Genomic DNA, 15341 nt, shown 5'->3' with positions numbered 1-15341 from the left:
CCCACTAATGCCATTTTTTTCCATTTCTGTGGCTAAGTCTTGTCAAGAGTAGTTTGTTTTCAATTGGGAAGGAGTCCAGTATACTTTCACTGTAACTGAATGTGTCCTCATAGATCAGAAAGAGGCATCTTTTCCTGAGGGCATCAAAATGCCCCACCACCCATGATGACATGGGCCAGGTGAGGTCATGGTGGCAGAGGTCCTACATAGAATGGGGACCTGTATGGTGGATAAGGGGAAGGAAACAACATTATACAGATCTAGAGTCCAGAGTGCTCAATCACATTTTGGTTAATACAACGGGTAGAGAAAAGCCAAAGGATTCTGGTCGCAGTCAAAATAAGCTACTGATACTTGCTTTCCCAACATATAAGAAAGAAGCCCAGAGACTTTTGGACTATTCACTTGGGCATCCTGATGGCCCCCATTTACAATCCATTGCCCACAAGTCTGGGGTAGCTAGATGGTGCAATGGATAGAGGGCTAGGCTTGGAGTCAGGAAGACCTCAGTTCAAATCTGACCTTAGACACTTACAAACTGTGTGACCCTGGGCAAGTCATTTAACCTGGTTTGCCTCAGTTTCCTCACCTGTAAAATAAGATGGAGAAGGACACGGCAAAACACTTCAGTATCTTTGCCAAGAAAACCCTAAACGGAGCCAAGAAGAGCTGGTCACTACTGAAAATGACTGAACAACAACCTACAAGTCTGCCTCTTCTAAGGGGGCCCAGCACAGGCTATAGCCCTAGAGGACACAAAACAGGATGTCTAACAGTCTCTCCCCTCGGGCCCTTATGACCTAGAAGGGCCATGTTTCTGAAGGTCTCTTTTCATGAAAACCATGGAAGGCAGCAAAGGGGTGAACAGAATAAGTGACTTTTAGGTTTCTGGAGTTAGAAGTTCTTCAAAGTTGTCACTCATTATCCTACTTTTGAAAACAGCTGCTCACATGTTACTGGGCCCTCCTTGCTACTGCCTACATGACACAGGGTCATAAAATTACCCTTTGTTCAGAGTTGCCTATGATGATGTGGGTTGGGTGATACAAGAAGGTCCCTCTAACAAGGTGAGCATGACAAAGGGAGCTTCTATTGCTAAATGCCAATGGCACATTCAAAATCGTGTTTTCCTGAGTTCCTCTGGTATTGGTCCTCTTTATAAACATGTTGTAACCCTCCCAAAGATTGAGGCCTCCAGTCCAGACCCTGGGACCTCTGACTTCTCTGAATCCCCACATATAAGTTCCTGGATCCTGTAGAAAGCAGCCTGGAAGAAATCTGATTTAGAACAATATTTCATGCCATATACCAAGATTAGCTCTAAATGAATATATATATATATACATATATATATTATGCACATATATTTAAAATAATATATATTTTAATACATATTAAAATATACTCAATATATATTAAAAATAGACATTTAAAACCAATCTTAGTATATGGCATGAAATACTGTTTTATAAATACACACACACACACACATACACATAGAGTTATCCCCTTCACATCACAACTTTCTCCATCATGGTTTCAATATATTGCAAGTCAACATAAGAAATTAAATGGAAATTTGGGGGGAATTTTGCAGAAGTTGTAGACATGTGAAGGCCAGCAGACAACACAGAAAAATACTTAAATTTTACAATAAGGTACTGCAAACACCTCAAAAAAGAAAAAAAAAATCAGACCTCTCTGGTACAACGGGAAGGCCAAAAAACTTTATGTGGATTTTTCAGATTGCAGGGAGTGCAGTGTACTAACCCCCATGATGGAGAAGGGTTAACTGTAGTCACATCATAAACAAATTAGAGGAGCTTGGAAGAAATTACATTTCAGATCTATGGATAGGGATGAAAAGTCCCATTTCAAATATGGGATAGAGAGTATTACAGAAAGTAAAATCAACAGTTTTAATCACATAAAATTTAAAAAGTTTTTCACAATGTAGCTATGATTAGAAGACAAAAATTTAATGTAGGAAAAAAATCTCATAGCAAGTTTCTCTGATAAAGATCTTACTTTTTATATATTTAAAGAATAAGAGCCATTCTCTAATTGATAAATGATCCAAAGATATAAATAAGCAATTTTCAGAGGAAGGAATCCAAGTAAACAACAATAAGGAAAAAAAAACACCCAATCACTAATAATAAGAGAAATAAAAGTAAAGCAACTCAGAGATTCTACTTTATATCCATTGGATTGGCAAAGATGAAAAAATGGGAAATGTTCGTTGTCAGAGGGGCCATGGAAAGACAAGAACATTAATGTACTGTTGATGAAATCATGAATTTAATCTAGCCATCTTGGAATGTATTTTGTAACTATGCCTCCCAAATCACCAAATGTGGTGACCCAGAGATAATATTATTAGGTCTACACCCCAGAGAGATCAAAGAAAGAGAAAAGGGCTCATATGTATAAAATATTTAAAAGTTTTTTTGTCAGTCCACAAGAACTCATTAAGCATCTATTATGAGTCAGGCACTGTGTTAAATGCTAGGGTTAAAAAAAAAGCAAAAGACAGTCCTTGCTCTTGAGTGGCAAAAAAACTAGAAACTAAAGGGGTGCTGTAATATCAATTAAGTTGGGTGTCTTTGATTGAGTCTTAATAGGTGCTGAGCCCCAGGTCCAAACCCCTATCTAATAGGTGTTGAGCCTATGTGGGTATGAAGCCTTCAGGGTCCTAAGGGGAGTTGCTAAGACCAGAGCCAATAGTAAGAGCCTAAGTTCTGATCCCTCAGATGACATTTGATGACAGCTAAAGAGTGCATAAAAAGAGAGAACAGAGCTATTTGCTCTTGAAGGTGTGCTGATGTGGACACTCTGGGCAGCTGTAGTTAAGAGCCCTCCAGCTTGTGAACCCGGATGTTTGGACTTTGTTAAACTCTGGTAACTATGCATTGAGATTTGAATCAGACAAGGTCTGTCTGTTGATGTTTGTAATTTGTTTGTATTTACTCTGAAGTTCAGGGTGCTGGCTTTTTCCCCTGAACTGAGTGAATGATATTTGTATACTGGATTAAAGTAAGATTGTTAACCCCTTAATGTTGCTTTCCTTAGTGAAGCAGGTCAAAAGAACCTGTGTTGGCAGCTTTCTGTGTGCTGGTTGTTGGTGGTTCTTACACCCCTTCAGCAGGTGCTAGCAGACTGTTGCAACAGGTGCCCATAAGTTGGGGAATGGCTGAACACGTTGTGGTATGTGAATGTAATGGAAATGGTTGATGTGCTTCAAGAATTGACACAAGAGATAGTTTCATTGAACCCTGGGAACACTTGGATAAACTGATTCAGAGTGAAATGAATTTTAAAACTAGGATAATTTACATGATAACAATAACATTTTAAAGCCAAAGAACTCTGAAAAACTTAAGAATTATGATTAATGTAACATCCAACTATGACTGCAGACGGCGAAACACCAGTTAGTCAAAAGAAAGCAAATGAACAAATAGCCAAAACATCACAGTTCCCCCATAAACCTGGCTAAACACCCTCCCACCACTGAATGCAATATTCATGGAAGAGAATGGGCACACACTTAAAGAAACCTAGCAGGGAGGTACATGATTTGGGAAACCCACATGTTATACTTCACAACTCTGGACAGGTTCATGTCTCCTGATTACAATGCCAGTACTGTGCCTCATAATGTTTTTTCCTACTCACTGTTTTTCAAAAACCAATTAATGACATCATGTAAGGCACAGTTACATTTCTTAAAAACAAACATTCCTCTTTGGTTACTTCAGGATCACTTTGTATCATATGGAATCGCTTCTCTCCCTTCTCTCCTATCTGGTCCTCTCTGCGATCACATTTGGCAAAGCTGTCCTGCTCTTGAAGCAATGGAGCAGCTCTTTTCACTCACCCTCAACAGGATGGGTGCCAGGCTATTCAGATGTGCAAATTGTTCCTTTGTCCATTCAACTCCAAGTCTTTCCTCACAGCAAGACACAGCTCACGGTAAAAAAAAACCTACTCTCCCCACATTTGTCTTCCTTAAACTATCAAGGGAAGTACTGGACAAACGTGCAGCTGAGAGGTTTCCCTTCTCTCACAATACCAGCGGGATTTAAATCTCGGCCAATGAATTTCCAACTGCCGCTGCCTTTCTCCAGCCAATCGGCAAAGTAACTGTCATTCTTCCAATTAGCACTTTCCCAGCAAAGCTACTGCAAGGTCAGTTTTCTCAGCCAGAAACCTTTTTCTGTCTATCTCTTCACAAAGCTTCTTCACAGCCTGGAAAGTAGCTATGTAGGATTTTGGTGGGGGGCAGGGCATGGGTTAGAGTATTATCACTAAATTTTTACAAAACTGGCTTCTTAACTGCTTTCCCGCTGACTTCTTAACTGCCTCTAACTAATGCTTCAAAGCAAAGCTTCCTAGTGATTTCTTATGAAATGAAACTTAAAAAAAAAACACAATCCTTTTTGGTCATGTATGAACTTGACACTCCTTATGTAATCTTCTTACAGCCATGAAATAGTTACTTGATTTTTATAATTCTATCAATTATAAACTTCAAAACACTAAAATTAGTCACATAAAAATAAGCTGATAGACCACAATGCCCTGCAGCCATTGTTACCTCAATTATTGCTCTCTGCAAATAGATCCTTTCAGCACATTCATCTCAAGGGCAGTTTCTGTTTCTCAGAACAGTCTATGTCCTTCCTTACCATTTTATTTGACAGACTGTGCTTCTTCAAAAGTGGATCTTTGTCCATTTTCCTTCCACAAATATGTGGTCTACAGGATTCCTTACGTACAGATTAACTGAGTAGCCTGCAGGGAAACTAATGTATGGATTAATGCCCAATTTCTATTTGAGTTTGATACCACTGGTTTATGTCTTAAATATTTGTTTAAAAAAAGCAGGGTAATGAATCTTTTTTTGTGTTTTAAACATTATGTTGTGGTTGAGGAAATAAATTGCTGTTCTATACTTATTCCTATTTTGTACCTTTTTATCTTTCTAGAAGGGACCATGTCATTCCCTTCAGAGCCATATTTAAAAATTTACCTATAAGATTTTCCTTAGAGGTGTGTGTGTGTGTGGCAGGGGGGTTATAAGGCAGAAAAGCCTGATCCTCTCATTTTGAGGTCAGTCTCTCCTTGGACACGACTCTGGTCCAGGTGAGTCCATAGCCAGTGGGGTGAGGAAGGGACGGGGAAGCAAGAGAAGTTGGGTAGAGGCAGGGCTCATGAAAAGCCTCATGTAGGAGGGTGTCCTTGAGGTCAGCTTTGAAGGGAGCTATGGATTCTAAGAGGAGGGCATTCCAGAAATGGAGAAGAGCTTGGCAAAGGCCAAGGTCAGGATAATTTATGATCTGTACTATTTGAATAAGTACACATGGACACAGAAACACACACACAGATACAGACACAGACAAAGAAACAGACACGGACACACAGAAGTAAGAACATCGCTATGTTAAAAATACTGAAGTACTAAAATTGTTGAAGTTTACAAAGTACTTTCCTCATCCTGTAATAAGTAATATGTAATAATTATAGCCTGTAATAAGAAATATTAAGTAATAAGTAATATTATCTCATACCATATTCATTTTACAGATGAGGAAATTAGGGCTTGAAGGTATTAAGTAGTTTTTACACACACACATAGCTCCATGCCTCCTGACTACAAATCCAATACGGCAACTTGTAATTTTTTTCCCTACTCTTTTTTGAAAAAAACAATTAATAGTATGATGTAGAGTATGATTATATTTCTTAAAAATACACATATAACAATAATAACAAACTTACTGAGATTCTTGGGTAATTAAGTGAGGCAGTGATGAAGTCAAGGACTTGAGGTCAGAAAGCCCTGATATAACTTTGGAAACAAAGATAAAGTTTGACACAAAAATGAAAATGGAACTGTAGTTTGGTTTTACATATATGTTAATATTGTTCTCAATTTAGTATTATTCCACAGAATAGCATTCTTTGCATATCTGTTTAAGAACATTTACACATCCATATTTTCACAGGAAGAGAGGCAGGGAGGAAAAGAAGAAAAGAATATAAAATGGTTCAAGACCAGAAAGAAAACACACTGATGATGACAGAACTGAAATAAAGCCAATTAAACATATTTTCATTAGCAATTACAAATATAAATATTCCATTCAAGTTGCAAGCTTTTAATCTCTTTGAAACACACAAAAAAAGAATTTTATATTTTAGCTAGGAAACTAAGAATTTAAAGTGATTGAGTTTTCATGCCTTTCTATAAGCAGGTACAAGGGAAATGCTCTAATTTGAGATTGCTTCTACTATATAATGATAAAGTAGCACAGCATAAATAAATCATCCTTTCCATTTCAGATGTCAAATTAGTTTATATTTTTAGTTCCCTCAATAAAAATCTTGAAGCTGATTTGAACAAATGCTCTCATATTTATAGCATTTAATAGTTACCTGTGAATTGATCTGTAGTCATACAGGCTTTTATATGGAAAGAGAATATTACTAGACTATGCTATTTATAGCTGGACTGCCGCATACCAGATCCCTTTACCCTCTCATTGTCACACTGATATCTTCCTAATGTTTGGCATTTTATTCATCCTAGAGGCACATGAGCTTTCCAAAATCTACCAAGACATATTCTTGTGAACTTACAATACTTCAGTCCAACATGTTAAGGCTCTAGAAATCATTTACGCATATAATAAAAAATAAAACTTAGTTTGCATTTAGAAGCCCACTAAGCCTTCCCATCCCCTTTTAGAAACATTAAGAAATAAGCATCTCTTCAGTCTGAAATTCTTTCCAGACTTACCAGAATGCAGAAAATCTTATGAGTACTCAAACTTCTAGGAAGTCCCTTTCTTCCCTTTATTGAAGGCATAACCACTTTGTTTGCGGAAGCTGTTTAAAAGTACAGACGTGGGAGGAGGAGGGAAACTCTATTTATTCTCTCTGAAGACAGAATTAGAGCAGTGACCAGAAAAGATGAGGGGTGGGATATAAGCCATGAATGAATAAGGATAATGATCATACTCAGAGAAAGAAGATGTTTTTGATTAATTCAGTTAACAGAAGTATCTCTTGCGTTCACCTTTGGCTAGATAGAAAGAAAAATCTTTGAAAGAAACTGGTGAACAGAGAACTGCATGGCTTAGGAAAATTATTCTTTAGGGTACACCAACATTTTATTTTAAGTGACTATTTTTCTGGTTGATAAATCAAACTACTACTTAAACTTTGTTATTATTGTAAAATTTTGTCTGTTCTTTGGGAATACTATAAATTGCAACACAAAATAGCTTGGTGAGAAAGAGAGTGAGATGTACAAAAGCAGGATGGATTTCTGACCCTTTGGATTCTTTCTCTAAGTAGAGAAGATAAAGAATCAGAATAGTTTAATTAATAAGCTGTATCTGGCAGGCTTGTGCCTCACACACAAGTATTTTTTCCCCACATACTTTACCACTTTCAAAGTGATTTTCTTGCATTACCTTATCTGATCATCACAAAACTCTGTGAGGTGGGTAATGCAAGTATTATCATCCACATTCTACAAATGAAGAAATGGAATTCATGAGTGTGTTCAAAATCACACACCTGATAAGTGGCAGAGCTTAGGCTTAAACCCAGGTCTTATGACTTCAAATGTAGTGCTAGTTCTTTAAAAGATAACTGTAATTCATGTCAGACAGTACATATTCATTTTACTTTAGATTAATTATATATTTTAATGGCAAAAGCTTTATTTTTGGAGCAAAGCAAGAGAAAAATAAACACCTTTTAATTGTATTATAATTATAACTTAAAACTTAGCAAGGTACCAAGATACTAACTGTTGGAATGAGTAGTGACTTCCTCATTATGATACAACCAGCTAACAATGGGTGCAGGTGAGCTGCTAACTTGGCAAACCACTTCTGCATCCTCTCCTTGTTTAAATTCTTGAGGAGATACCACTTCTTTGAAAGTGAGTTTTTCTGCAAAAAGGACAAAAAACACAAAAGGATAAAATGTAGTATCTTTTATTTTTCCACCCAAGTCCATGTAAATTAATGCAACAGTAAATTTGTTATTTAAACTAGTCCTGCAAAATCTGTCATTCTTTTTCATAGCATCACAGGACTCAGAGCTAGATGGAATATTAGATCACTTAGTCCCAGCCTCTCATGTGGTCACAAATATGAAGTGAGTTGCCCAAGGTCTTATATATAGGTAAAGGCCAAGATCTGATCTGAGATTTTCTGACTCTAAATCCAGTGCTTCCCCCACATCTAATTACCAAATGTCTACTTTGGAATGTATGAGGCTTTTTTTAAAGTAAAAACTTTATAAAGCGTTAGATATAATGTATTATTTTATATGAAATGCATTTTCTTTCTTCATAAAAACTTATGTTCCCCCAAAGATGAAAATATCATACCTGTCTTGTGACAGGTTTAGTAGAATGTCAACCTGTCTAAATTTCCCCACAAACCACTTACAAGCCTATCAGCTTGAACTATTAAAAAAAAAGATTTCATTGCTACAACCCATTACAAAATTACTTCTATAATGATCTTTCTCTAAAAGATCTTATTCTCTCTAAGATTTTCCCTGCTAATACTACACACTAAAAAATTTGCCATTTTCAATATTACAAATATGGCACAGTGGTCTGAAAGAATTAAAGCATTTTCAGTTCATTCCATTTCGCCAAAAGAATCAAAACCCAAAGATTTCTATTTCCTTTGCTACTATAACACCATTGTTTTAAGAACTGTATTTTATGGGGAATTATGTAAACATCTTTACTGACATGGTTTTTAAAGTATAACATTAAAAATAAAGCTTATTTTAAAATGACTTACGGTAAATCACCAAAACAACTGTAGCTTCTTGAGTCTGTCCCTTAGTATCTGTTCCTTGACACCGGTATATTCCTGCATCCTCTATATTTGCATTATAAATAGTTAGTCGGGACCTAGCACCTTCTTTTTGTACTACTACTCTCTGTGTAGAAACTATCTTCTCTCCTTGAGGATTGTACCAATCTATATCTTCCAGTTCTCCAATTGCTGAAAAGAATAATATCCAAAGAAAAGTTTAAAATGCATTTAAAAGTGAATTTATTGAAATTGACATTTGTTTCTATTTATTCAACACTTTGAATAACTCAGAAAAAAAAGTAAAAAGAAAATACATCTGTCTTAAGGCCTAACAAATCAAAAAATAAGGACTCAGTCAATCAGCAAGCATTTATTAGATATTTATATTGTGCTATGAAAAAAAACAAGGCAAAAACCAGTTCATATTCTCACGCATCAGACACTCTGAAGGAGAAGACAACACTTAAATAGCCAGGTATACACACGATATATACAGAGTATTATGCGGGTCATCTGAAAATGAAGGCACTAGCTAGCAGCCAGAGGATGGCAGGAAAATCTTCCTGCAGAGGCAGTACTTGAGAGAAGAAATTAAGAGTCAGAGATGAAGAGGCAGAGCAAGGGAAAGGGAGAGATTCTTTTAATAATGGGAAGAAGAGCACTGACACTCCTTGGCTTGCTATCTCAAAGAAAACAAAAGAGAAGTATTGATTCAGATTTTTTTATATTGCCAGAGCAGTGAAAAAATGTAGATCTGGGTTCCCCCAGGCAAAGTTAGCAGTTTTGGTTGGGGGAAGTTTGGGGTGAAAGGAGCTGATATTCAAAGCATCACTTTGCTTTTTCTGTTGTTTCTTTCCTATAATCAGCTAAAAGAGCTGAGGTTAGAGACGAAATCATTCCTGAGCAATGGGGCTGCGACAGAATGGCACCATCCATCACGGGCGGAGATCAGAAAGCAGGAGTAATTAGCCCTCTCTTCAAACAGCACCTAACATATAACTGCTAGACTTAAGACACAAAAGACTCAAAAGTGTGCATTATCTTAAAATATGAAATAGTAACCCATAATTCCTACTATGTTCTACTGGATGGCTGATGCTGAAAGGCCCCAAACATCCAATATTTTGTAGGACTGAGCTGCCATTTCACTTTTGCCTTGACAGATCCTCCCAAGTTTGTATCTTCTGATCAGTCAGGGAGTGACTTGGGCTCATTCCCTGATCTGTAGTTATCTTCCCCAAGAAGGACACACTTTCAGAAAGTGCCACCTGATTCCTGTCTGCTCCAAATGAAGAATCTAGGAGCTCCTTGACTCATGAGGTTGTCTCCAATGCTGGAACCATCAATCTTAGAATTGTTCTTTGATGACCTATCCTCAAGGAAAGAAACACAAGCAGAAGAGGCAGCCAAGGAAATAAAGTCCAGGATAAGACTTTTAAAGTCAGAACATGTGTCTGGCGCCATATGTAAGTAGTTGCCATAGCTGGGGGATGGGAAGGAGTGAGGCTTCTTCCTCTCCTCAAAGCAGAGGGACTTCCACCCCATACTTTCCCGGATAAGGGAAGAAGGAAGAAAGAGCAGAAGTTATTTCTCCTTTTGAGATCTACTGAGTGGTCAGCAGTAGCCAATTCTCCTTAAAAAAAATTTTTTTTCAATCAATGAAAATACATCTTCTCTCTCTCCTTCCCTCAATGAGAAAGAAAGAAAAGCAAAATTTGTGTTACAAACATGCATAGTCAAGTAGAACAAATTCCACCATTGGCTATGTTTGAAAAAAATCTTCACCTGAGATTTCATGATGATTCCTTTGGAATCATGGTTAGTTACTGTTAGTTTTTGTTGATTAGTGTTCTAAGATATCTTAAAATGTTTGATTTTACAATGATGTTATTATTGTATAAACCATTCTCCTGGTGCCGTTCACTTCATTCTTCATAAATCTTCCCTGGATTCACTGAAACTATCCTCTTCATCATTTATAACACAATAGCATTCCATCACATCCCCCAATTGTTCAGTATCTCCTCCATTTCTAATTTTTTCCAACCAGAAGAGGTTCTATAAATATTTTTGTACATATTTGTCTTTTTCCTCTTTCTTTCATCTCTTTGAAATATAGACCTGTAACCAGGGGCTTAATTCTATTATCTAAGACATTTCTCATTGGTGGAAATTGATTATTTGAGGCTCTGTGCCTTTGAGAGGATTATAGCTGTCAAGAACTCGGGAGAAGTGAGAGCTTACTCTTCTGGCTTCTGCTTTTGAGAGAGAAGACACAGGGAGGTAGAGTCAAGATGGCAGAATGAGAGGAAGCATTTTTGCCCAGTTTATTCACACCCTTTCTTCACAACAACCTGGAAGATGCACTAGACTAAATTCTGGTTGGTAAAATCTAGAAAAGGTCACAATGAGTCATTTTTCTAGCCCAGGGCATCTGAGGAAGGCAGGGAGGTTTGCAGACACTGAGTAGGGGGCTGGTGAGGAGTACAGCACAGAAGCAGCAGCAGTAATAGGGGGCATTACAATGCCCAGGTATAGAAAAAGAGCTAAGACAGAGCACCAGGGCAGGAATCACTGGGGCAGAAAGACATCTCAGGACAACTGAACTAGAACTGGCTGTAGGAACAGGTACTATCCAGTATCTCTGTTACCCATTATCCAGTTCTGGGTCACAGATCCAGGGCAGAGAAAAGCAATAGCTCCTCTCTGAGTGTGAGGTCCAGCTGAGTACTGAGAAAGGAATAAATCCCAGAAACTCAGCTATGTGGCTCTGAGCCCAGATACAAAAAAGTGACTCCGTTCTAAGCCTGAAGTGAAATAATCAGGCCAAGAGACCAAGGGAGAGAAAGCAGTTCAGTCACTATGAACTTGTATAACTTCCCAGCAAGTTTATAGTCACTGAGTCCAGAAGTAGTCTACTAAGACTCAACTATAAATAAGCCAACAGATCAAACTTGCAGAGTTCAGAACAGGAGGGCAGTGAACAGAACTTTTTACAAACCACACCACTTTGGAAGCACTCAAAATTTAGAGACCCACAGATTGAACTGTGAAAGCAGGAAGACATAAAAGGACAGACTCAGGTCAGACATTCTGTCACGCCACACCCCTCCCCCTCTCCCCCAAAGTGAGCAAAGACCAACACTAAGAAAGTAAAAAGTCAAGGAGTAGGCTGGGAGAATAAGCATACAAAAAAGAACCCAATCATAAAGTCTCACTACAATGACAGGGAAGGTCAAGACTCTAACACAGAAGACAACAATTCTTAAAAACATCTAGAAGCAAAGCCTCAAAGAAAAGTGCAGATTGGAATAAGTCCAACAAAAATTCCCAGAAGGGTTAAAGAAACATTTAAAAGAGGAGCTAAAAATGATTTTAAAATATCAAATTAGAGCTATGAAAGAAAGATATCAAAAGAAAATAGTTTGGTAAAAAAAGGTACAAAGTCTTACTAAAGAAAATACGAACTGGTCAACAAGAAACTGATGACTCTAAGAGACATCAGCAAGTGATAAAACAAAGTCAAAAGATTAAAATATAGAAGAAAATGTGAAATATATCATAAGAAAAAAAGCTAACCTAGAAAATAGATCAGGGAGAAATAATTTAAGAATCATTTTACTGCCTAAAATCCATGAACAAAAAATGAGGCTCAACATCATATTTCAAAAAATTTATAAAGAAAAACTATCCAGCTATCTTAGAACCAGAAAAGAGAGTAGAAATTTAAAGAATCTACCACTCACTTCCTGAAAGAAATCCCAAAATAAAAAAACTCCCAGGAATGTTATAGCCAATATCCACAAATCAAGGAGAAAATGATGCAAGAAACCAGAAAAAAAAGAATTCAGGAACCACTGTTAGGATCACACAAGATTCAGCAGCCCTCAGGCCTGGAATGTGATATTCCAGAACATAAAGGATTTAGGATTACAACCAACTGAGCAAAACTAAGAATAATCCTACAAGGGAAAAAAACTGACATTTAATTAAATAGAAGACAATTACATATAGATAATTACAAAAAATAAGATAGAGAGAAATACATGGTTAGCAACCATAACTGTAAATGTGAATGGGATGAATTCACTCATAAATTAGAAGAGAATAGCAGAATGTATTAGAAATCAGATTCCAACAGTGTGTTGTTTTCAAAAACACACTTAAGACAGAAAGCTGCCCAGAGCGTTAAAATAAGAGGCTGGAGTAGAATCTATTATGTTTTAGTAAAAGCAAAAAGTAAACCTAAGTAAAAGAGATAAACAGAGAAACCACATGTTGCTGAAAGGTAAAATAGAAAATAAATTAATATCAATATTGAGCACGTATGTGCCTAATGACAAAGCATCTAAATTCCTAAAGGAAAAGTTAAATGGAGGAAATAGACAATAAAACTATCCTAATTGAGGTGGAACCTCAATCTACCCCTTAGTCCTAGATAGATCTAACCATAAAATAAACAAGAAAGACATTAATGAAATTTAGAATTTTAGAAAAGTTACCTCTGGAGATTAATGAATAAGAATAGAAAAAGTATATCTATTTCTCAGCTATGCAAGGCATCTTCAGAAAAATGAACACCATATTAATGCAGAAGAGCAGAATTATTAAATATTTCTTTTTCTGAGTATAATGCAATGAAATTACAAAACTACATTAATAAAATTAGGAACTGGTTTAAAAAACACAATAAAATATATGAATTAATTTGATATTTAAAAAGAAAGAAGAAAACCAAATTACCAGGGTCAAAAATGAAAAAGGTGAATTCAAAACCAATGAAGATGGAATGAAAGCAATTACTAGGATCTATTTCTCTCCAATATATGGCAATAAAACTGAAATCTAAATGAAATGAGTATTTAAAAATATAAATTGTCCACATTAATAGAAAATGAAATAGAATATTTAAATAATCCTAGCCTAGAAAAAAAATTCAATAAGCCATAAATGAACTCCTTAAAGGAGGAAGGAGGGAAACCTTTCAATACTAGATGGATTTACAAGCAAATTCCATCAAACATTTAAAAAATGATTAATAACATAAACTGAAAAACAGGTAAAGAAGAAATCCTATCAAATTCCTTCTATGACACAAATATGGTCTTGAAGGAGTCAAAACAGAGAAAGAAAACTATAGACCAATTTTCCTAATGAATATTGATGCAAAAAATTTTATACAAAATACTAGCAAGAAGACTACAGAAATATATCACAAAGATCGTACAGTATAACCAAGCTGGATGAATGCCAAGAACATATGACTCATTCAACATTAGGAATACTATAAGTATAATTAATCATATTAACAAAAGCAACAAAAACATGATTATTTCAATAATTACAGAAAAAGCTTCGACAAAATACAAAACCCATTCCTATTCAAAACACTAGAAATCACAGGAATAAATGGAGCTTTATGATAAGGAGTATCTAAAAAGAAAAGCAAACATTATTTATAATGAAGATAAGCTAGAAGCCTTTTCAATAACATCAGGGGTGAAGCCAGGATTTTCACCATTATTATTCAACATTATACTAGAAATGCTAGCTATTAACAATAAGACGAAAAAAAAGAAATGAAAGAATAAGCATAGGCAATAAAAGGAGGAAAAAAAAGCTTTAATTTTTTTGCAGATGATATAACAGTTTACTTAGAAACCCTAGAGAGTCAATTAAAAACCTAACAAAATAATTAATGATTTCAGTAAAGTTGCAGGATACAAAACCAAACCACATAAATCATCACTATTTCTGCACATTACTAACAAAACCCAGCAGGAAGAGATAGAAAGAGAAATTCCAAGTATTTTAGACTCTCTGTAGCTTACATGAAGAACTTTGAAGAGGAACACCCAGATACCCATAAAGACTGTGGAGAACACTAATGAAGTTTATACCTAAAACAGCTCTTCCAACCATCTGTAATATTAAGCAGTGACTTACTCTCATCAACTCTGGATTTTCAGTGGGAGATAAGAAAGAACATTTTGAGATTGTTTTTCCTCTCTGCCTTCATAACCCTGGCCAGATTATAGATCACAGAGATAAAGATAAGGAAAAAAACGAAGGAAATCTTTTTCCTGGTTTCTATAAATTTATAGCATTATAAACTAGAGACTAAATTTGTAAGTCAAATGTAATATCTTTACTATAAATTTTCAAATTATGGTTTAAAGGTTTTTGTAACTGCTAAAACATTTTAATGGATTTTTTTGGAGGTTTGCCACTAGTATTAAGATTAAGTACACATAGGATATGCCTCTCCCTCCTTCCTAGAGGGCAAAAAATGTTTTCTCCTAGTAGAAGAGGGTTTCATCTACTAAAGAATAAACAGAATTGAAGCTAGTTTGAAATGATTCAACAGAATTTAACTATCTATGTAAATTTGCAGCTAAGTCACTTAAATTGAAATAGACTATGCAGCTCAAGAAATAAAAGTTTAGCAATTAATTGGTATTGTATAAGGAAATCTGTACAGGA

At 35.9% G+C, this 15341-nt stretch overlaps 1 protein-coding gene across 1 annotated transcript in view; it reads right to left on the bottom strand.

Annotated features, from left to right (window-relative positions):
- The window catches only part of NCAM2 (neural cell adhesion molecule 2), a 295617-nt gene that overhangs the window by 221948 nt on the left and 58328 nt on the right, over positions 1-15341 (bottom strand). Inside the window, exons 3-4 of the mRNA XM_036744902.1 lie at positions 8841-9047; positions 7827-7970 (exon numbers count right to left, since the gene is read on the bottom strand). Of these exons, the coding sequence (XP_036600797.1) occupies positions 7827-7970; positions 8841-9047 (351 nt within the window). The remainder of the gene's footprint in view (positions 1-7826; positions 7971-8840; positions 9048-15341) is intronic.

Source organism: Trichosurus vulpecula, chromosome 2, assembly GCF_011100635.1.
Source record: "Trichosurus vulpecula isolate mTriVul1 chromosome 2, mTriVul1.pri, whole genome shotgun sequence".
Taxonomy (NCBI): domain Eukaryota; kingdom Metazoa; phylum Chordata; class Mammalia; order Diprotodontia; family Phalangeridae; genus Trichosurus; species Trichosurus vulpecula.
Note: the sequence above shows the minus strand (reverse complement) of the source record. Positions and strands in the feature narration are given on the sequence as shown.